Source organism: Bos indicus, chromosome 21, assembly GCF_029378745.1.
Source record: "Bos indicus isolate NIAB-ARS_2022 breed Sahiwal x Tharparkar chromosome 21, NIAB-ARS_B.indTharparkar_mat_pri_1.0, whole genome shotgun sequence".
NCBI classification, from domain to species: Eukaryota; Metazoa; Chordata; class Mammalia; order Artiodactyla; family Bovidae; genus Bos; species Bos indicus.
In genome coordinates, this window is record NC_091780.1 from 19,988,144 (window position 1) to 20,011,800 (window position 23,657).

A 23,657-nucleotide genomic window follows, 5' to 3' on the forward strand; every position below is an offset into this window, starting at 1 on the left:
AAGCCCAAGAGTACAGTAGTGGATAGCCTATCCCTTCTCCAGGGGATCTTCCTGCCATAGGAATCGAACCACGGTCTCCTGCATTGCAGGCAGGTTCAAGTAGCCTAGTTATCTAATTTTTTTCATCATTGACTCAAGAAATAAGAATCTAATAAAATAGGCAGAACACAAGCAATACATCTAGTGACCCCAGTAAGGTCGTAAGTAAGTAAGCAGTGTCATCTTCTAAGAAGTTCCATGGCTTGGGCTAGAAAAATTGATGTCTATGGTGGAGCAGATATTTCTGCTCTTAAGGAGGTCAGATTAACGCACAATGCACACTAGCAAGGAAAGAAGAGGCCCAAATGGGCAGAGAAACATTTTATTTGCAAATTTTTCTTCTCTTGCCTTAAAATAAGAATTTTATTTCATTCCCTCTTAAGATTTGCCTGCATTAGGATGACCTTCTGGGAGCCCTCCCCCTGTACCCCCCTACCAATGGGTGAAGATCACATGCTTCATCCCACTCAGGAGTGAGGGGCAGCAGAGGGGGTCCTTCCCCTCCCCTCCTCCGCAGCTCTGCTTGCCAGCCCCTCTGGTCCTGGTGACGCCAGGATGCTGGGCTCTGAGGCTTTGTAATTGACAACAGGAGACTTGTGGGACCTTCACAGCCACCAGTTACTGTAAAGGCCTGCTGATCTCAATGCAGGGGAGCACAAGGGTGCACACACATGTACACACAGTGCACTGAGCATGCACACAAGCACACACCTTTATAGCGAGGCATCCAGATGCTGTCACGGCCCCTTTAAGAACTAGGGGACAGGATACTGGGCACTGGGGTGGGGCCCAACATCTAGTGTCACAGGCTGGGCCACACTCCCAGGCTCTAGTCCAGGCCTGGGTGGGGAGTCAGTGGGAGGGGCTCCCAGAGACCTATGTTTGGGTGAGGGTGGGAATTGATTGGGACTCCTTTGAGCTCTAGGCAAATTTGCGGCAAGTAGAGTATGTGGATTTTGTTTTGTTTTGCTTTCTTTCTTTTCTTTCATGTTTATATTGAGGTTGAAAAGGTTATTATGAATGTGGGAGAATAGAAAAAGCCATTCTCTATGATTGTCAGCAGTGCTGATAGGAATAAGTAGCTCCAGAAAATCTTTTTAAATTGTGCACATTTATATAGTTCAAATTATGCCTGAGTCCCAGAGAAGCAGGAAGCAACATCAAAAAGCAACGGACATAGAAAAACACACGTATATGTCCCCTCACATTCAAACAATACAGTTCCTTTGACAATGGAAGCAGCAAACCCACCCTCTACAAACCACCTGCCCAAGAAAATTTGAAACTTTCTCTTGAAGAACAGAGTCACTCAGTAATTTTTGGCCTCCAGACCAGAAGAAGAAAATGGAAAACAAAACAAAACAAAACACCCAGACAAACTACAGTGTTAGGGTTGGCAGCATCCATGCTCTTCTCCCTGCAGAGGCAGGATCTGCTGTTTTGATCACTGAGTCAGGGGGACCACATCGCTGCCCCTCACAAACACTGCAGACAGGTGTCTTCAAGACTCTGGGGTTCCTCACCAGCTCTTTTTTTTTTTGATTCCCCAGAGAGTAGTTGGGATGGAGGCCTTTACCCCTGGCTTCCTCTAAAATGCCCTTTAAGAAATGGATGTTTAGTGAGCCTGCAAAAATTCTGGAGCCAATCTCTTGGAGGACTGAGCACGAAGTGGGGCCCAGGAATCCAGAATATCTCATGCAAGAATCTCACCCACTAGAAATTATTGACCTTCAGAGATCTTTTTTTAACTTAGAGGGGAGGTGCACTGTACAGTTGCTCCACTGGGAGAAAAAAATCCCAATCCCTTCCTATCTGCCCACATCCCCTAAACTCTCCCAACCACACCATTAAGGCACTGCCGGGGGACAGACATGCTTCGGCAATGAGGCCCCTCCAGAGGCTCAGGGTGTGAACAGCTGCACGGAGGGCTGTGTGCTGTGGAGTCAGCACCTTAGGAGGTGGGAGGGGGCAGTGGGCAGAGAAGGAAGGAGTCTCAGGTCGTGATGGATCAGAAGAAGCAAAATGGGGAGAGGTGGTCAGGACATAGGAGATGAGAAAGCCAAGGATGAATGCAAGAGGGGCGAAAACCAGAAAATATAGAAAAGATGAGAGGAGCAAAGGAAAGAGGCAAAACAGGATGTGGGCAACAAAACAAGAAGGAGACACAGCAGAAGGAGGGAAGGAAACATAAAGAGAGTGAGATGAATGGGGAAGGATGTGAGGAGGGAGAGAGGGAGCCAAGAAGAGGACATCATAGGATATCTTCACTCTGTGAAGACACCGGATAGGACCAGACAGAATCAGGAGCACTGGAGACATCCTTAGTCCCTATGGAAACCTGGCGGGCCCAGTACACCAGGTCGACCATGTACATCAGTAGGTTGATGGCTGTCAGGATGGCCACAGCCAGGCACTGGTCCCAGTCGCACACGTTGTAGGAGAGCTCATCAACGCAGCTCATGTCCATGAACCGCTGGGGCATTCCGCCGAACTCCTCGCTGAACTGGTAGAGTGGCCAGAGGACCATAGAGCTGACGTAGAGGAGGACGGAGAGCAGGGTGAGCAAAAGCTGGAAAATGGAGAAGGGCCTGGGCTGCATATATTCCCATTCACCCAGGTTTAGCAGGAGGACCACAGCTGCCAGGATGAAGCAGATGGAGTACACGGCCACACACCACTCCAGGGCCGGCTGGTGCAGGTACAGGGAGGTGTTGCTGAGGAAGGCAAAGATGACACCGGCCACGAAGGTCTCCAGCACCTTCAGCAGGGCTGACATGGTGTGCTCATAAAAGAAGATCTCCTCAAGATCATACCAGGCCCTCATCCCGGCCACTTCTATGACATACAGCACAGATGCGATGCAGGAGAAAGCAGTGGCGGCGATTGCCCGGTCCCGGTAAGGATGATCAGGCAGGAACTGGACGTAGGTGATGGAGTAGATGATGGAGGCCGAGAGGCAGATGAGGGCAGCGTAGCAGGCATAGGTGACACAGATGTTATGCCAGTAGAAAGGAAAATCATAATAGAGATTGCGTAAGTCGACTATGGAGATGATGAGGGTCATGGCGAAACAGACGCACCAGAAGGACATGGACCAGTTACCTATGGCGCCTCTCAGAGTGCCCATGTCGGCCACAAGCGAGAAGGCCACGCAGGTGGAGAAGAGCTGCGGCAGGCGGAGGAACCAGAACACACAGAGGATGGAGTCACTGCCTGGGTGTATCCACCGGGTGGGCATGGTGCTGTGATGGTCAGGCAGGTCACGGTCACCAGTACAGCAGTGGTCTTCCCTGAGGACCCACCAGAGAAAGATCCAGTTCCAGAGGTGGATTGTGTCAGATGCCTGGAAAAGGCTCAGGGCCCTGTGAAGGCTGAAGCTCAGGACCTGTGGAGTTGGAACCAATGGCTCAGACACTCAGGTAACAAACAGCACAGCTGCTCCAGAATGGTTCTCCCCACCCATCACCCTTGGCCTTGTCAGGAGACTTGTCTTATCCCAAAGCTCCCAGCTGGTTGTGGTCTAGCCTCAAACCATGAACATTGTGGATCTCCCTAAGCTGGCCATTATTTATGGAGACACAGAGATGGATGGTCCTTATCTTTAATCCCAACCCTTCAAGTCTCTCAAAATTGAAAATGAATATTTAAAAAATTGGTAACAAAATTCGACCCAAAGAAACTTGAGACAAATTATGATCTTTTTTTATTTTACTTAATGTGACTGTTCAAAAGTTCAGTTCCCGAAACAATAATGTGTATGATTACAAGGTGCTTTCAGACCCCAGTGGGGTGTGATGTCATGTAGAGTAGACGTACTATGTCACCTGTATGGAGCTGAAAATCCTGAATTCTAGAGAATATCTGACCCAAGGGTTTCAGAAAAGGGACTGTGGAGTGTCCTTTTGACTAACCCCATTTTACAGATGAGAAAACTAAGGTAGGGGAATTAAGTCCTTCCCTAAGGTGGCATGACCATGAAGTTGGAACCCCAGATAAATATACCAAAGCCGTGGGCATGAACTCTTTGCTCTACAGCACACATGGCAGAAATCCCCTTAGGTGGAGCCCAGGACCAAAGCCTAGAACACACCTTCAGGGCCACAGCCTCCTTCCACAGCAACCTGAAAATACATGAATCCAGCCCTCTCCTCCCTGCAGCCATCACTAGAAGAAGCTGCCATGTGAGGGGACACAGCCCCACCCGGAGGAGGGCAGCTTCAGAAGTGAACAGGGAGGAGCCATGGGGTGAGAGCAAGGCCGTGGGGACAGGATGAAATGGGAAGTAGGGACTATTGTGACTCCCCTGCCCAATTTTGCCTTCACATGTGACTCTTTTGCATTGGGTCAGGGGACCCCAACCTAGCATGATTCCAAGGTGGAGCGTCATGGAGGAACCAAGGAACGAAATGTTAAAATGCCAGCTTTTTAAGCTCCAAAGCAGCAATCCACGTGCAAATCTAATCCTTTTAAGGGCAGGAGCTAAGAGAGGAGGCCCCTGCAGGACCCCTGGCAGAGGCCAGCCCTGAGGATGCGCCTGGGTTGGGGTGGGGGTGAGGGGGCAGAGTGGAGATGACTGGGGGGATCCCAGGGTCCCAGGGCCCCTGAGGCAGCCCAGTAGGGGTCTTCTGACCCAGAAGGGATGCAGGCATGGAGCCAACCTTCCCATGGAGGAGGGTCCTGGGCTGGAACTGAGAGAGGAGAACAGGGGCCTGAAGGGGTTTCAGGGCTGTGACAGGGACACGTGGCCAGAGTGGCAGGGACCCTGGAGACCACGGAATTGCCCAGGTCACCACCCAAGACAGTCCCTCCAGCCAGGGCTGCAGTCCTGCTCACACAGGGCCTCCTCCTGGGTCCCGTGTGTGGGGGGAGTGAGGCCTCTCCCAGCCCGCCCCCTCCACAGGGACAGCCGCCCTGTTTCCAAGGGATTATTTGCTGAGAGGTCCCCAGGGCTGAAGGGAGAGCAGCCTGAGCCCCAGCCAGCTTCCTGCCATCAGGGGCCTTGTTGCCTTTGCTGATAATAAACCCTGGGACAAGCTGAGGCTGGAAAGAGAAATAGAGAGCAAAGCTGAGAACCTCCCTGGACTCACAAAGCTCCTTGAGCCCCATTGCAGGGGAGCCCTGGAGCCTGCTGGCCTCCTAGTGGGCACTGCCAGGGTGGGGAAGGGTTACTGGGGTGAGGGAGGGAGGGAGTGTCATGCTCTCTGTACCCCAGTTTGATCCCAGTTTAATTACTTGAAGTCACCCTGAAATTCCACCTAAGATAAGAGACAACTTGAATGTTTTGAATCCATTGAATGCATCAGAGAGAGGATATGGAGAAGAGGAAGCATGGGGATTCCAACCGCGTGACCCTGGGTCAGGCCTGTGCCCTGGAAAGCAGGAAGTGGAAGTTTATCTGAGTCTCCCAGCAGCCCCTCCTCCACTCTAATCTGTGAGCCTGGATGTGGTGCCCCCGTCAGAGCACAGCCGATGTGGCTGAGCCCTGCCTGCCGGGCAGCCAGGCATGTGGACTGGAAAACAGTGAGCTGGGAAGGTCATGGCCAGAACAGAGGAAGGAACGAGGAGGTGCGAGAAGGGCAGAGAAGGGTGAGATGGGATGGACACTCAGAGTGACAAGGAGTAGAGCCTTCATAGCTGGATGATCATGGCAAGCTACTCAATAGAACCTCAGTTTCCCCTTCTGTTCAATGTCTCTATACCTACTTTGTGTCAATTAAATGAATAACAGCATGTGACGGGTTCATCAGAAGGCCTGTCACATGGAACCCTCAATCTGTGCCAGCTACCTCCCTACCCCCCTCACAGAGGACCCGGAAGGCCCTGGCTCTGGACATCAGCACATGCAGCTTGATTTGCTACAGATCAGGGGCTGCAAACCAGTTTGCACTGCAGGTGAACTCTTGATGTGTTCAGTTTTCCATCACAGTGTTTTCATGAAAAAATATGTAGTATCACTAGCATTACTATTTCTTCCCTGAGTGTTTGGTGGCTGCACATTGTTTTAATTTCACGTGACAATTCGGATTACAGCTCCTTTTCAAGCCTCAGGAAATACAGTGTCACCTGGTTTGGTTCCCGTGGCAGTGATGTTGCTGGAGATAAGCAGCTGCTAGCCTCTTTTCTTTATATTGTTTTCCATCCTCATCTCTGTTTAGTATTTTCTATATTTCTCTCATTCTCATGTATAACTGACATAAAGCAGGACTATGATCATCTCTCCTGTGATTGGTTTCCCGTCTTCGGCATGGCCACGCTTCCTGCCTGCTCACAGAAGTGTCCACCCCTCCATCCAGGGAGCATCCATGTCCTCAACCTCAGCCTTCAATACATTTCAAATGCTGTGAAATCACGTGTAGACATGTGTGTACATACATGCATACATGTTTGTAGGGAATATCTGTATCTTTTTCCTGTTTTGTCAACATGAGACCATGTCTTCCCAGAGCATCTTGCTTTTGCACCGCCCCAGACAGGTGCAGCTGGTCCTCTCCAGGGATCCTAGTGCTCTCCATCCCCTTATTTCCTTCCCTCCTGGCTCCTTGGGCATCAGTGGACCCTCCCCTGTGAGTCTCAGACACGGGACATAGGATGGGACAAGGGATCCTGGGATCCAAGTGATCACCATGCTCTGGTGCAGGAGGTCAGCAAGTTTTTCTGAGAAATTTTTTAAAAAATATGACAAAGAATATATTTTTCATTTCTGGAAATTAAATCTGGTTTCCTAGATCTGCAACAAATTATCACAAGCCTGGCGGCTTAAAACAGCAGACACATATTCTCTCACAGTTCTGGAGGTCAGCGTTTTGAAACAAGGTGTCAGCAGGGCTGCTGTCTCTGATGCCCCAGGGGAGGGTCCCGCTTTGTGTCTTTTAGCTTCTGGAGGCCCTTCAGCTTGTCCCATGTTACTAAACTCTGGCTTGTCCGGTCATCCCTCAAGAAGCCAAATACCGAGAGATGAGTGCTGGGCTTTGCTTGGGACGAGGTGCCGCTCCTCCACTGTGAACACAATCATCGCTCACGTCTGTGCATCAGCCCATGTTGGACGGTGGTTTGAAAAAAATACTAATAAACATTTCTACCTTTTTTTGTGGATCAACTTGGAGGATTTGGTTTTTTCCAGTTTAGTAGGTCTGAGGTGAGAAAAAGATTGTATGTCCAATAACAGCCCCTGACTCTTCTCCTGCACTGAAAGCTCCTGCAGGGAATCGTCTCAGTGGAAATCCACCCTTGGCATGCCCCCACCCCACCCCCACCCCAGGGGACACACTCTGGCCAAATCAAGTGATCTGACCCGTCTTAAAAGGAGAGACTGCTTCAGACCTCCTTTCTTCCTCACACTGTGGTGATCTAAGGCTGTGTCCCACCAACACACTAGAACCCCTCCTCCTTCCGGGGACTGGAGTTGGGGGAAGGGGGGCGCAGATGCCCTGGCAGCACCTGCCTCGGGCATCAGAACCAGAACCACAGAGCTGGGGCTGGATTCAGTTCCCTAAAAAGCTGACCCCTCTTCTCCCTCCCTTGCCTGCAGACTCCTCTGTGAATGTGGCAGGCTTTTCACAGTTTCGTTTCCTTTCTACCTTTAATTTAGTGCCCTTGTTGGAAGAATCCTTATTATGGAGTAACAGGAGACCTGCACATGGAGTTCCCTCCCACTTACCAGATCTTGACAAAAGAGCTCCAACTGCAAAATACTGGAATAACTTAGAGATCCATGCAGGAACAATGTTCTTCACAACTGAAGACATACACGGGCAAGGTTGTATTAAAAGTAGAAAACCATTTTTTTCTTGATTACAGGTCATACTGTTAGGGGAAGCACACTGACACAACCACCCACCCTGGCCAGGAACCCTAGTAACCACTTGTATGAGTTGTCTTACGACAGGAGGTCCCGGTAAGAAACACGGAACTAAGAAGCCACCACCAACCGGAAGGGTTCAGGAAAGGTCGAAAGGAGACAGCATGTGTCTGACCACCTTCCGCAATCCTTTCTGGCATCCATCCTGGCTAAACAAGGCGGGCACCACCAGGAAGGACTCTGAATCAGAATGATTGGCTATGGACAACCCGGAAACTAATCCCATCACCATAAAACCCAAGCCTGTGAGCCATGCGGCAGAGCTGTTCTCCTGTGTTCCCTTACCCTCCTGCTCTCTGCCCCGGCGCCGTTTCCAATAAAAATCTCTTGCTTTGTCAGCGCATGTGTCTCCTCGGACAATTCATTTCCGAGTGTTAGATAAGAGCACAGTTTCGGGCCCTGGAAAGGGACCCTCCTCCTGAAACAATACCTCTAGTTTTGCAAGTCTGCCAAGATGCGTGCCAGTGGACTTGTAGAAGGGATGGATGTAGGTTCCCTCCCCACAATTCACTGGCTCCCCCAGAACAGATTTCAAACAAACAAGCAATTCTTCCTTGGGAAGAGAGTGGTACAGAGTCACAAACAAGCCATTTCCCACTTCTGCAGTGTCCAACTGGCCCCAAAGTTCCAAACAGCAAAGAATACACACAAACAGGTGGGAAGGGGGGCTCCTGGGACCCACACCCCTCTACTCACTCAGTCAAGAGCTCGGTGCTCCTTCAGAGGCCAGTTTCCTTCTCTTAACAGAAAGAGAAAGCACCCTGTGAGCAAGGCCTGGGGAGGGGCAGGGCTAGTTCCTGAAACTAGCAAGTTCGGCAGCTGCTGGAAAAGACCTATAGATCTTCCTGGGACTAGCTGGCACTCCACCCTGTCTTCCCAGTGGCACTTTGCACCTTGTTCTAGGAAGAAAGGGAGGGGTTGGAGACTTGGGGACCTAACTCCTGCCTGGACGCTCAACACTGTCCCCCAAGTCAGGCCCAGCTGCTTGTCGCTGAAGAAGCCAATACAGAGAGCTAAGTCTTGGGTTTAAGAAAAGTAGCTTTATCTTAAGGAAGCCGGCAAGAAGGTGTTTTACTGCCCAGAAGAATCAACTCCCAGCACGGCAAGGCTCAGCCGGGATTTATATGAGGAGGGAAGCAGGAAATGACTGCAGGCGGCATGCCGGGCATGCGCTGTGCTTCTATTTTGGGGGACTTTACAGTAACCACCAGGAGCCTTTCTGGGCTGAGAACATGTGGTCCTTGCTTTGTTCAGATCAGCACATCAGTTCTATGGGTCAGTGATTGTTTATTTTCTAGAGAAAAAAGAATTGAGCCAGAAACAGAGCTTAACTGGCAAAGCAAAACTGAAACTAGAAAACATCGAACTCTGTTTAACTATTCATAAGCCTTTGGTTGAGAAACAAGCAAGGTTACAAACGGGTGCCGCTGACCTGCCTGACCACCATGATCACCATGTGCCCATCCTCAGGCCTGGGCACCAAGCCCATCGTGGGCTTCTTCCTCCACTTGTGGTCTCTGCTCTCCACCAGTGTGCCCTTCTCGCTGGGGGCCAGTGAGGACACTCTGAAGGGGGACGTAATTAACTGGTGCATGTTCATCTGGTGCGTCTGCTTCACCGTGACCCTCACCATCTTCATAGGGGAGTTTTGTGGGCTCCGGTCTGGCCTCCCCTTCTCCTGGGACGGCTTTCTCTGTGCCCACACCTTTTACTTCTCCATCTCCTGCCTCTCAACGACCATCATCCTCGGCACCACCTACATCAAGTTCTTGCCTCCAGGCTCCGCCCAAAACAGAGTCATCACTGCCACTACATTCGCCTTCGTGGCTGCTGTACTCTGCCATTGAAGCGTTCTGCATCATATCCAGCCTGGAGGCATGGTCTGGTTCAAGCCAGTCTTCCCAGGCCTGCTCAGGAAGCCAGAGAACTATGCTGACTGGCTCATTATCACCTTCATCAGCAGCCCCCACCAGTATCAGCATCAGCCAGCCCTACGTTCGTGGTTGTGTCTTCAAGTCCCTGGGGTTCTTCACCAGCTCCTTTTTTGATTCTCCAGAGATTGGTTGGGGGTGGAAGTTATCCCAAATTCCTTTAAGATGCCCTCTAGGCAGCCAGTGTGAGGCTGAGCATCAGGTGGGACCCAGGATACAAATTCTCTGCTTCAGAACTCTTGCCCATTGGGAATCAGTGACCTTCAGAATTTTTTTTTTTTTAATTTAAAGGGGAGATGTACTATAAACTCCCTTCTATCGGGAAAAAGAGGCCCGATGCCTAGCTACCCACCCTCACTCCTTCTCGTCCTCATCCAGTCCGATGGCTTTAAGATTCCACTCAGTTGACAAATATGCCTGTGCACCAAGTGTGTGCCCGGCAGTTTTCTAGACACTGGACAGAGAACAGAGAAGATAACCAGTAGTTCCTCCCTCATGGAGCTTATCCTCTAGAACACAAGATGGAAAATCTGAGAACCATGTGTAATATCAGGTCAGTTCAGTTCAGTTCAGTCACTCAGTCATGTCCGACTCTTTGCGACTCCATGAATCACAGCACGCCAGGCCACTCTGTCCATCACCAACTCCTGGAGTTCACTCAGACTCATGTGCATCGAGTCAGTGATGCCATCCAGCCGTCTCATCCTCTGTCGTCCCCTTCTCCTCCTGCCCCTAATCCTTCCCATCATCAGAGTATTTTCCAATGAGTCAACTCTTCACATGAGGTGGTCAAGTACTGGAGTTTCAGCTTTAGCATCATTCCTTCCAAAGAAATCCCAAGGCTGATCTCCTTCAGAATGGAATATCAGGTCAGTGGGTGATAAATACTATGCTAAAGGGAAAACAGGTGAAAAAGAGAGTTATTGGAATGCAGGGATGGGCGAGGCTGCTATTTTAGGTGGTTGGAGGTCAGGCCACTCTATGGATGTGACCCACCCCTCACCATGAGATTCTGACTCATTGGAGCTGAGTGAAGTGAATTGGCTGTATGATGATAACTCCCCAATTCTGGCCTCCAGACTGATCTCTACAGAGACCCTGAATCATATGCAACTGCCTCCGGATCTCTCCCTCTGAATGTCTCAGGACGCCTCACACTCACCATATCTGGTCCCTTCCCCTGAACCCCCCTAGCGCCAACACACACAGATCCTTCCTTGTCTTTCCCATCTCAGTTGACGGCACCACCTTCACAGATGTGCTTCACAAAATACTTTGAATACACACACACACACACACACACACACACACACACACACTCTTCCTCCTCTCTAGAGCATCCACTTGATCTTGGTCCAGATCCATCCAGCCCTCTCACCTGTGCCCCTTCATGAGCTTCTCACTGCTTCCTCTATTTCCATTCTTTCCCTCAAAGTCGGCCTGGGCTGAACTCAAACTAAGTTACCTTTGACCGCTTTTCTTTGCTCCCTCAAACCGCACAATGTCACCTGCAAAGCCCTGTATGTTTGCACCCCTTTCTACCTCTCCAGCTTCATCACCTCCCTCCCTCCAGTCACTGAGAATTACTTCCAGTTTCTCTTGGTCATCTCAAGGCCTTTCCTGCTACATGTCTACACACACCCCAACCCTGAACGGAGACCAGAACTCAGCCTGGAACATAGTAGTCTTGTGTTCAGTCAACGTCACTCTGAGCCTCAGTTTCCTCATCCAGAAAATGGAGATAATAGCACCAGTTTTTAAAAATTTATTTATTTTTTATTAAAGGATAATTGCTTTACAGATAGCACCAGTTTTTAAAGGAGAAGACTCTTGTTTGCATCCTGCAGAAAACACCTCTAGCAACTTAGGCAGAGAACAACTGTCCTAGAAGGCTGCTAGAGAATTATTAGGGAGAGACGGGCCTGAGAGCAGGCTTAGACCAGGAAGGAGGGGTGCTGGGCAGCTGGGGCACAGGCAAGGGCAGCTGGTCCAGGCACCATGGCCCCTGGCAGCAGACTCTGGATGCTACTCAGGCCCCAGCAATAGGAATCCGATCTGACCTGGTGTCTGTGTATCACCTGCTCCTTAGGTGTGTGTCCAGACTTCACATGGCGGCAGGTCAAATATATACCTGACCTTTTGAGTTTCTTATTGAGGGTGAGGCCCAGTTTCTCATCAAGATTCACACGATGGGGACATCCTCAAATATGAGGTGGGGGGAAGTTCAGGTTCTCAATTGTTCTCCCTGGAGATGTTCATCATAAAAGGCCATGGGAAAGTTGGGAGAATTAAAAGAGAAAACAAAGGAATCACTGATTCTTAAACATTTCCCCTAAAAGCAGAAGGGATGGAATGTATCCCGGTCAGGAGGTCCAGGCAGGAAGGAGCCTGAGGTCGTAAGCTCCTGTTAATACTTATTCAATAAACTCCTGCAACGTACCAGGCCTTGTTCTCAGCACTGGGAAAACTTCAGTGAACAAAGGACAAGACAGCTCTGCTTTGTGGATCTATATTCTAGAGTTTATCTTTGAAGCCTCGTGTTTTCCATGAAAGTAAACGTGGGATATTGTATTCCTTTTTATAATACCCCATAATAATATACTCTTAACATATCAGACTTGTTTCAATACAAAAGTAACAACTTCCTACTAATGGGCTGGTGGCTGAGCCATCCTATTTGTTTGAAGATACTAGAAGACGAGGTCCTTATGTGCCTATATTTAAGCACATTGTGGTTGACACATGAACAAAGCTGGATCAGAGTACATGTGATCGGGGGGAGTAGAACACGGGGGAGCCAAAACCTGTGAGAGAGGAGCAGAGGGTCCGAGAGATGATGGAGGGTTCTGGGGTCCTGCCAGCCTCTGACAAGGTCCAGGAACAGACTATTCAAGAAGCATTTCCTGCCTGAAGTAGCAGAAAGAACACCAGGCTTTCTTTTAAGGGTTCTGCCTAAGGAGTGGTCCCACGCTAGCAATGGGAGTGTTACTGGGGGCAGTGGTTTGGGCTGATGGGCCAAGCACTTGAGGGATTTATGGAATCAGATGCTGGTTGGAGTGGGGGGTGAGGAGATGGGCTTGAACTAAGCTCCCCCACCCCCACCACTTCTCCATTCCTGGTCAGAAGCAGACCCAGAAAAGACCAACTGGGCAAACCTCACCAGCCCAGCCTGGCTTCAGAAGAGACCTCGGGTGACAGGTCACAGGTTCTGTCGGCTGAGAAATGGGCCCTGAGGACTTGGGCTGCTGTGGACACAACAGTTACAAGAGGTCGTATGTGTCGTGCTCACTGCAGGTCGAGCTCTGCTGTGGATTCATTTGTTCCTCCCAGCAGCCCCTGAACTATGTTTTCAGTCCCCATTTTCACAGGCACAGAGAGGTCAACCGATCATGATTACAGAGGTTTAGGTGTCAGAGCTGGGATTTGAACCCAGTCATGTGGGTTTAGGACCTTAAAATCTGCTTGGATTTGCTTTGTACCTTAGACCCAAAGGGACAGAGTGGCCAATATGTTTTTCAGCACCAACAGACTGACTCGGTGACATCACCTCCATTTCATTCATCTTCAGGGATATTATTATTGTCATCCCCATTGTACAGATGATGATTCTGAGGCTCAGAGACTGTGTTATGTTTTTTGCTCAAGTTCACACAGGTACTCCCTGTCAGAGCCCAGATTTGAATACAGGTCTGTCTCCCTGCAAAGCTCAGCAAGTCATAAGCGGAAAAAGAAAAGTGTTAATCGCTCAGTCATGTTTGATGCTGTGTCCCCATGGACTGTAGCCCCGCAGGCTCCCTCTGCCCATGGAATTCTCCAGGGAAGAATACTAGAGTGGGAAGCCATTTCCTTCTCCAGAAGATCTTCCCAACCCAGGGATAAAACATGAGTCTCCTGCATTGCAGGCAAATTCTTTACCATCTGATCCACTAAGGAAGCCCCAGCAGGGAACAGAACCTCAGTAAATGCTGAGCCCCTTCCCTCTTCTCTGGGTCCAGGATTCATCTCCTGGCTCCCGTGTGTCCTGGTCTGGCTCTAGTCCCCACCCAGAGGTCCTGTGGCCGAGTTCCCATCCCAGCCAGATCACTTCCTGTTGGCAAGCCAGCCAGAACCTGACAGAGAGGGTCCAGACCCTAGGGAGGGACTGATTGCAGCCTGGCCTGAATCTCCTCGGCCCATCAGTTTTCCTAGAGACTTTTCCACAGGACAGTGTCACAGACAAGGGTCACACGGATTGGCAGTCGATGTCTGGCTCCTGAGTAGGTGCCTGGAGCCTCCTGAGAGCAGAGTCCCTTCTCTCTACTCAAAGGTAGACTAGGAAGGTTGATTCTGTGATTTTTCCAAGCTGGCCAGAGAATGGAAACATCTGTGCCCCTGGCTGTGTTCTGGATGCGGCTCAGGGAAAGTCTGGAGGACATCAGCTGGAGTCACCCCGCCTGGGGGAGGCTCTGGCTGGCCTTCGAGGAAGGAGCCTCTGGCCACTGCCCCAGGACATAGGGAGCTCAGGCCAGGCAGGGAGCAAGGGAAGGGCCTGAGGCTTGGGCAACGGGAGGTCTTCTCCATCAACTGTGTGTGCTAAAGGGCTTGGGAAGGCCCTGGCCACTCAGCAGGGGGGATTGGGGACCACAGCTCCCCCTCCTCAGACCCCTGGACCCAAGGTGCCACCCTTCTGTCTGCTTTGGAGACAGGCCTGTGCGGGCATCTCTCAGCTCCTCCTGCAGCCTATCCGTCAAGGCTGCAGGGAGCATGGAGACCATCTGCCAACTATCCCTCCCCTGACCTGTCTTCTCCAGTGGTATATTTTTCAAACATAAATTTTATTTTTTTAAGAAGGGAATCTTTACCTGGTTCAAAATAAAAATATTCTGAAAAAGCCATGTTCTGAGAAACCTCACTTCTACCTGTGGCTCCATCCACTCTCTCCTCAGCTCCCCTCCCCCACCCAGCCCACGTAGCTATTCCAATGCACTCCTGTGCTTCTTGATGCAGTCAAGCACATACAGGTGTATTTAATATTATTTCCCCTCATTTTTACTATATAAAATATAGTATGCTCCATGTTGATTTATATCTTAACTATTTTTATTTCATGTATCCTGGAGATATTTTCTTATTGCTGTTCAGAGTATTCCCTCTTGCACTACATCACTGTTTATTAATCTGCATCCTAAAGATGAACACCTGGGTTATTTTCAATCTTTTTTATCTTACTTGTGAATTTGGTCTTGAGTGGGAGCTTGATTTATGCCAGGCTGCTGTGATCAGGAGAAGGTAAATGGGGAGAGGTGGTCAGGACACAGGAAATGAGAAAAGCAAGGATGACCAGGAAAGGGGCAAAAGGTAGAAAAAGGTAGAAAAAATGAGAGAAGCAAGAGAAAGAAGCAAAACAGAATGTCGGCAACCACACAAGACAGAAAGGAGAGAGAGCAGAAAGGAAAGAAACAGAAAAGAGAGTGAGATGAGTGGAGAAGTACGCGAGCAAGGAGAGAGGAGAGCCAGGAAGAGGACATCAGGGGCCGACAGAGCTCGGTGAGGATACCTCCTGAGAGCAGGGGGGTCAGGAACCCTGGGCTGGTCCTCAGTCCCTACAGAAACCTGGCGAGCCCAGTACCCCAGGTCAGCCGCGTAAACCAGCAGGTTGATGGCTGTCAGGAGGGCCACAGCCAGTCGCTGGTCCCAGAAGCACATGTCATAGTTGAGCCCATTGATGCGGCCCATATTACTGGACCGGTGGGGCTGTCCGCCATACTCCTCATTGAACTGGTAGAGTGGCCAGAGGACCAGAGCGCTGACATAGAGGAGGACGGAGAGCAGACTGAGCACAAGCTGAAAAATGGGATACAGGCTGGGCAGCCTGCATTGCCATTTGCCCAGGTTCAGCAGGATGGCCAGGGCTGCTGGGATGAAGCAGGTGGACTACATGGCCACACAGCACTCCAGGGCCGGCTGGTGCAGGTACAGGGAGGTGTTGATGATGCTGGTGAAGATGAAACCAGCCATAAAGGTCTCCAGCACCTTCAGCAGGCCTGGCATGGTGAGCACACAGCAGGAGGTCTCTTTGAACCCATAGGTGATCCGCATGCAGACTACTTACAGGGCATGTAGCACAGATGCCACACAGGGGAACGTAGTGGCACTGATGGCCCGGTCCCGGTAAGGACCATCAGGCAGGAACTGGACAAAGGTGACAGAGTAGATGATGGAGGCCGAGAGACAGAGGAGGGTGGTGTTGCACCAGAAGAAAGGAAAGCAGGACGAGAGCTCACATAAGTCGACTATGGAGATGATGAGGGTCACAACGAAGCAGATGCACCAGAAGGACATGGACCAGTTACCTGTGGCCCCTCTCCAGATGCCCGTGTCGGCCACCAGAGAGAAGGCCACGCAGGAGGAGAAGAGCTGTGGCGGGCGGAGGCAGAGACAGCAGCACGTGACCTCCAAGAAGCCCCTGTCTCAGGTGTCACCCCAGTGCACGTGGGCTGTGCTGGTCTGGCTGGTGGTGGATCGAGTCAGCCTCCTGGAACAGGCTCAGGGCCCTGTGACGGCTGAGGCTCAGGATCTGTGGAGTTGGACCCAATGGTCAGACTCTTGGGTAACAACACAGCCGCCCCACAATGGTTCTCCTCGCCCTTGTCAGGAGACTACCTCATTCCAAAATCTCACAGCCATGTTTGGTCTGCCCCCAAATCATGAATATTTGGGGCCTCTTGTGCTGCATACCATTATCTTTTGGGGTTGTAAGGTAAAATCATCCTTATGTACAATCTCAAATCTTCAAGTCTCTCAAAATTGAAAACAATTTTTTAAAATTTCATTTTTGTAGCAGAATTTGAGCCGATTGTACATGAGACAATTCATGGTCTCATGGTTCTCCGCCTCCCCCTAAAAGAGGACCCAGAAGGCCCTCGCCCCCTCATGCAAGCTTGGTTTGCTCCAGATTAGGGGCACAAACCAGTTTGTACTGGAGGTAGCCCCGAGGATTTGTTTTGTTTTTCTTCATGATATTTTCTGGAAGACATAGTGTAGAATCAGTGTTGTTTCTTCCCTAAGGGTTTGGAAGCTGCAGTGTTTTATTTTCACAAGAAAATCCAGATTTCCTGCTCCTTTAAGAAACCTCAGGAGATCTGGTATCACTGGGCTGTGTTCCTTTGGGGTTGGGGGAGTAGCTGGGGGTGAGATCGGCTATGGCCTCTTTATTGTTTTCCATTTATACACCTTTTTGTAGTTTTCTATATTTCTCTTATTCTCCTGTATAATCGACATAAACAGGGCTATGATCATCTCACGTGTGCCTATTTCCCCCTCTTTGGTATGGCCAGGCTTCCTGCCTGCTCACACGAGGGTCCACCCCTTTATCCAGGGAGCATCCGTGTTCTCAACATCTCATACAGCCTTCAACACATGTCACAAGCTCTGAAACTGTATTTAGACATGTGTTTGCATACATGCACACATGCCTGTAGGGAGTATCTTCTTTGTTTTCTGTTTTGTAAACATAAGACCGTGCCATGCACACGGCATCTTGCTTTTCCACCACCCCCGGCAGGTGCAGCTGGTCTTCTCCAGGGGCCCTAGTCCTCTCCATCCCCTTTACTTACTTCCTTCCCTCCTGGCTCCTGTGGGCGTTTGGACTGACCCCCCTTCTCTAGATCAGTGGACCCTCCCCTGTGAGTCTCAGACACTGGGGGACACAGAATATGACAAGGGGTCCTGGGATCCCTGTGACCACCATACTCTAGAGCAGGAGGTTGGCAAGCTTTTCTGGAACTTTAAAAAAATATGACAAATAATATATTTTTCATTTCTGGAAATTCATTTTGTTCTACTAGGGCTACTGCAGCCAATTACCACAAGCCTGATGGCTTAAAACAACAGAAACGGATTCTCTCACAGTTCTGGAGGTCAGCGTTTTGAAACAAGGTGTCAGCAGGGCTGCTCTGTCTCTGATGCCCCAGGGGAGGGTCCCTCCTTGTCTCTTTTGGCTTCTGGAGGCGCCTTGGCCCGTGGCTGTGTTCCTGAACTCAGGCTTGTCTACTCAGTCCTCAAGAAGCCAAACACTGAGAGACGAGTGTCGGGCTTTGTCTGGGACAAGGTGCCGCTCCTCTGCTGTGAACACAATCATCACCCACATCTGTGCATCAGCCCACGTTGGGCGGACGGTTAGAAAAAATACCAATGAACGTTTCCACCATTTTTTGTGGATCAACTTGGAGGATGATTTTTCCCAGTTTAGCAGGTCTACGTGGAGAAGAAGTTCGTATGTCCACTAACAGTCACAGACTTTTCTTCTGCACTGAAACCTCCTGCAGGGTATTGTCTTCTTGGAAATCCACTCCCCTGTGCGCCCCCGCCTCCCTGCCCCACACCATAAGGGACGCACCCTGGCCAAACTGAGTGACCTGTCAGGTCTTAAAGAGAGAGACTACTTCAGAACCCCTTTCTTCTTCAAGCTTTCTTCTTCAGCCAACACACTAGAACTCCTCCTCTTCCAGAGACTGGAGTTGGGGGGAAGGGGAGGGGGATGGCGCAGACCAGGGCAGCCCCTGCCTGGGGCATCACAGGAACCAAAGAGGTCGGGGCTGGATTCAGTTCCCTAAGAAGCTGACCCCTCTTCTCCCTCCCTTGCCTGCAGACTCCTCTGTGAACATGGCAGGCTTTTCACAGTTTACTTTCCTTTTTGCCTTTAATTTGGTGCCCTTGTTGGAAGAATCCTAATTAGGGAGTAACAGGAAGACCTGCGCATGGGGTTCCCTCCCACTTCCGGATGTTGAAAATAGAGCTCTAACTGCAAAATACTGGAATAATTTTGAGATCCATACAGGGACCAACACTCTTCCCAATTGAAAACATACATGGGCAAGGTTGTATTGAAAGTGGAAAACCATTTTTTTCTTGATTACAGGGTGGTACCTCCAGTTTTGCCCATCTGCCAAGATGCATGCCAGTGGACTTGTAGAAGGGATGGATGTAGGTCCCCTCCCCCCACCTTCACGGGCTCATCCAGAACAGATTTAAAACAAACAAGCAGTTCTTCCTTGGGAAGAGAGTGGTACAGAGTCACAAACAAGTCATTTCCCACTTCTGCAGGGTCCAAATGGCCCCAGAGTTTCAAAGAGCAAAGAATACACCCAAACAGGTGGGAAGGGGGCTCCTGGGACCCACACCCCTCTACTCCCTCAGTCAAGAGCTCCGTGCTCCTTCAGAGGTCAGTTTCCTTCTCTTAACAGAAAGAGAAAGCCCCCTGTGAGCAAGGCGTGGGGAGGGTCAGGGCTAGTTCCTGAAACTAGCAAGTTTGGCAGCTGCTGGAACAGACCTATAGATCTTCTCTAGGAGTAGCTGGCACTCCACCCTATCTTCCCAGTGGCACTCTGCTCCTTGCTCTAGGAAGAAAGGGAGGGGCTGGAGACTTGGGGACCTGACTCCTGCCTGGGCACTCAACATTGTCCCCCAAGTCAGGCCCAGCTGCTTGTTGCTGAAGAAGCCAACAGAGAGCTAAGTCTTGGGTTTAAGCAAAGTAGCTTTATCTTAAGGAAGCCGGCAAGAAGCTGTTTTACTGCCCAGAAGAATCAACTCCCAGCACAGCAAGGCTCAGCCGGGATTTATACAAGGAGGGAAGCAGGAAACGGCTGCAGGCTGCATGCCGGGGTGTGCTATGCTTCTATTCTGGGGACACTACATTAACCCCTGGGCCACCTTGCTGGATTGAGAAGGTGAGTGTGGTCCTTACTTTGTTCAGATCAGCACATCAGTTCTAGGTGTCAGTGGTTGTATATTTTCTAGAGAAAAAAAGAATTGAGGCAGAAACAGAGCGTAACTGGCCAAGCAAAACTGAAACTAGAAAACATCAAACTCTGTTTAACTATTCATAAGCCTTTGGTTGAGAAACAAGCAAGGTTACAAACGGGTGCCGCTGACCTGCCTGACCACCATGATCACCATGTGCCCGACCTCAGGCCTGGGCACCAAGCCCATCGTGGGCTTCTTCCTCCACTTGGGGCAGCTGGTCTCCACCTGAGTGCCCTTCTCGCTGGGGGCCAGTGAGGACACTCTGAAGGGGGACGTAATTAACTGGTTCATGTTCATCTGGTGCGTCTGCTTCACCGTGACCCTCAGCATCTTCATAGCGGAGTTTTGTGGGCTCCGGTCTGGCCTCCCCTTCTCCTGGGATGGCTTTCTCTGCGCCCATGCCTTTTACTTCTCCATCTCCTGCCTCTCAACGACCATCATCTTTGGCACCACCTACATCAAGTTCTTGCCTCCAGGCTCCGCCCAGAACAGGGTATCAGGGCCACTGCACTCTCCTTCGTGGCTGCTGTACTCTATGCCACTGAAGCGTTCTGCATCATATCCAGCCTGGAGGCATGGTCTGGTTCAAGCCAGCCTTCCCAGGCCTGCTCAGGAGGCCAGAGAACTATGCTGATTGGATCATCATCGCCTTCATCAGCAGCCCCCAGCAGTATCAGCATCAGCCAGCCCTACGTTCGAGGTTGTGTACTTCATGTGCTTCTTCCTGGAAGGAGCTGTGAACTTCATAGTGAAGCGGTTTGATCGAGTCAAAGACAAAAACTCTTTACCCTACCTGTATCCTGTCTAAGCGGACGGTGCTCTCTGTGCTCCTCTGCCCTAGTGCTCTGGTCCTCTGTCAGCTCCACCAGTTCAACAAGAAGCTGGATGGGCAGCCCCAGCGATCCATTGATGTGAGCTGCAGGAACAGATGCACCTGCTCAGTGTGCGGCTGGGACCAGCGGCTGGCTGTGGCCGTCCTATCCAGCTGCTGCTTGATGTGGCTGACACTGAGTGCCTGGCCTGTGAGGCTATTGTAGGGACTAAGACTGCACTTTCTAAATGAGAGGTGTTCTTTATAGAGCTCTGACATCCTCTGATGCCCTCTTCCTGGCTCCCCTCTCCCTCCTCACATCCTTCCCCATGCATCTCACTCTCTTTTCCGTTCCTTCCCTCCTTCTGCTCTGTCTTTGCCCCGTTTGGTGTGTTTGCTCACATTTGGTTTTGTCTCTTTCTCTTGCTGCCCTCATCTAATCTACACTTTCTGCTTTTTGCCCCTTTTCTGGTCATCCTTGGCTTTCCCATCTTCTGTGTCCTGACCACCTCCCCCATTTTCCTTCTTCTGATCCATCAGGACCTGAGACCCCTTCCTTCTCTGCCCACCACCTCCTAAGGTGCTGACTCCACATCACACAGCCCTCTGTGCAGCTGTTCACACCCTGGGCCTCTGGAGGGGCCTCGTTGCCAAGCAAGTCTGTCCCTCTGGGGGTGCCTTAGTTGGTGTGTGTGTGTTGGAAGGAGGCTGGGGTTGGAGGTGAGTACCAAGGGATATGGCCCACTTTTTCCCAGCAGATGGGCTATACTGTCCACCACTCCTTTAAGTTAAACAAAAGTCTGTGCAGGTCAGTAATTGCCAGTGGGAGGAGTCTTGAAGCAGAGACCCTGGTCCCTAGGCCCCAACTGGTGGTTGGCCCCATCTGACATTGGCTCCAGAATTTTTCCAAGCTTACTGAAACCCACTGCCAGCAGAGGCCATCTTAAAGGAAGCAAAGGCTGAATGCCTCTCCATCCCAACTACGCTCAGGGAATCAAAGTAGGACCTGGTGAAAAACCCCAGAGTCTTGAAGACACCTGCCTGCAGAATTGGTGAGGGGCAGCGATGTGGCCCTCCTGCCTCAGTGATCAAAACTGCACGTTCTGCTTCTGCAGAGACGAGGGCATCGCCATTGCCAGCATTAAAGGCGATGTTAGCCTGAGTGTTATATTTGTCTTAATTTTTATTGTCTCAAGGGCAAAAATTACTGGTTGACTATATTTTTGCATGGAAAGTTTCTTTTCAAAACTTCGTTGATGGGTGGTGTTGGATGGGTGGGTATTGCTGATGCCACAGTCGAGGAAACTGTGTTGCTTGAGTTTGTGCTGCACAAATGTGTGTTTCTATGTGTCAGTTGTTTTCTGATGCTGCCTCCTGCTTCTCCAGGACCCACACATAATATGATCTAAATAAATGTAAATATACATGCATTTTTCAATTCTCTGGAATTTCTGGATACCATCACCCCTGCTATCAATCATAGATGAAGCCTTGCCCTTTCTCCTACAACTGTAATGCTCTTTTTTAACCTCAATACAAAAATAAAAAAAAAACCCCACAAACTTGACATACGCTAATTGCCCCAAATTTTCTCAGAGCTGGGAAGGATGGAGCAGATGTTTATTCTCACGAAAGCCCCCATCTCTGGGAGCCCTTCCCAATGTCTCCCCACTCGCACCTTCCCCGGGCCCTGGGGGCATGGCCCAGCCCAAGATAACTAGCAGTTGTGTCCCCAACACTAGACTTTCTGTCCCCTTAGCTCTTAAAGGACCAGACCCTGGAGAACTGTATTTAAAGGTGTGTTCCTGCGTGCACGACCAGCGCGTGTTTGCTTGTTTGTGTGCCTATATGTCTGTGCTCACAGGTGCATTTGGACCAGCAGCCTTTATAATACCTGGCGGACAGGAAGCCACCATTATTGTCTTTAGTCTCCTTTCTAAGCCACAAACCACAGAGCCCAGCATCCTGGAGTCACCAGGACTGGAGGAGTTAGTCATCAGAGCTGTGGTGGGCAGGGGAGGGGGTGGGACAGAGGAAGCCCCCCCTGCTGCCCCTTGCTCCTATACTGGGATGAAGCATGAGTTCTTCACCCAGAGGTGGGTGGGGTGAATGGGGAGGGCTCTAGGATGTGGTTCCTGTGGCATGCAAATCTTAAGAAGCAATCAAATAAAATTCATATTTTAAGTCAAGACAAGAAAAATTGAAACAAAATTCGTCTCTGCCTGTTTTGACCTCCTCCCTGCCCTGAACTGTGCAGTGTGCATCTGCAGTACGTGTTAACCAGACCTTCCGAAGGGCAGAAATACCTGACCCAATATAAAGACCCATTTGTGTTCTAACCCCAGCCTTGTGACTTTACATGACACTGCCTCCCTATGACCTTACTAATGTCACTAGCCATATTACTCTTGTCTAGCACTTTACAAGAGAGTTGTTTCTCGCATTAACAAATGTGTCGTTGAGTCTCTGATAAACATGGTGATGACTAGGTGACCTTACATACAGTTTTATAAGATCCATGACTCGAAATAAGGGAAGAAGCAACAGGAGGGAACCATTTCTGAGAGCCTGACAGACAAGTGAGACAATTGTTCCAGAGGAGTTTGGCTACTGTTACCAGAACTAGAAGAAGAATTGCACACCCAATGGCCCATCAATGGAATCCTCCCCTGAACTGGGAAAATTCCTCCCAAACCTTGATTGGAATTAAGATGGAAACAAATGGATTGTGTGATAAAGAATGTTGCCCACCACTGAGGTCTTCCAAAATCAAGTCACTGGCTGCTGCAATTCACTGACCTGGAATCCACTGTGGAAAGAAGTCGTGAAAAACGTCAGGATTGCACTTTGTACTCTGAGAAAACTGGCGAACCTGCCCTCACATACTTGGATATTTCAGGAGACTTTTCTATGAACCCAGTTTCCTGCATATGTCCATGCTTAGGAAGCACTAAAAGCATGAACCGTGATATCTGTTCTTCCTGAGTGAAGCAACCTTCTTCCAAGGCGTGGGCTGGTTTCATGGCCTTCCCCAAATGACATAAACATTGACCTCCAACCCTGATCTCCTCAAAACAGCTCTTGGAGCTTCTTGAGAGACTGTCTCCCAGTTAAACTTCTCAGGTTGGTTCCAATAAAATTCCAATTCTTTCTTAGGTTGTCTGACTATTGGCTAATTTTTTATCCACAAAAGCAAGTATGCGTTGACCTCCACAAGTCTCAGTGCAGGAACCTC

General features: G+C 50.1%; 1 protein-coding gene across 7 annotated transcripts in view; it reads right to left on the minus strand.

Annotated features, from left to right (window-relative positions):
• Nucleotides 1-1,131: 1,131 nt before the first annotated feature.
• LOC139178174 (myeloid-associated differentiation marker-like) overlaps nt 1,132-23,657 on the minus strand; it is a 46,693-nt gene continuing 24,167 nt past the window's right edge. The window contains exons 1-3 of one of the 7 annotated variants that reach the window (XM_070775093.1): nt 8,594-9,000; nt 7,697-7,774; nt 1,132-3,424 (exon numbers count right to left, since the gene is read on the minus strand). In XM_070775093.1, coding sequence (XP_070631194.1) covers nt 2,291-3,277 — 987 coding nt within the window. In that variant the 5' untranslated portion in view covers nt 3,278-3,424; nt 7,697-7,774; nt 8,594-9,000 and the 3' untranslated portion in view covers nt 1,132-2,290. Of the gene's footprint in view, nt 9,001-23,657 lie in introns of those variants that run through there. The other 6 variants (XM_070775089.1, XM_070775091.1, XM_070775092.1 and 3 more) reach the window with 6 other exon arrangements.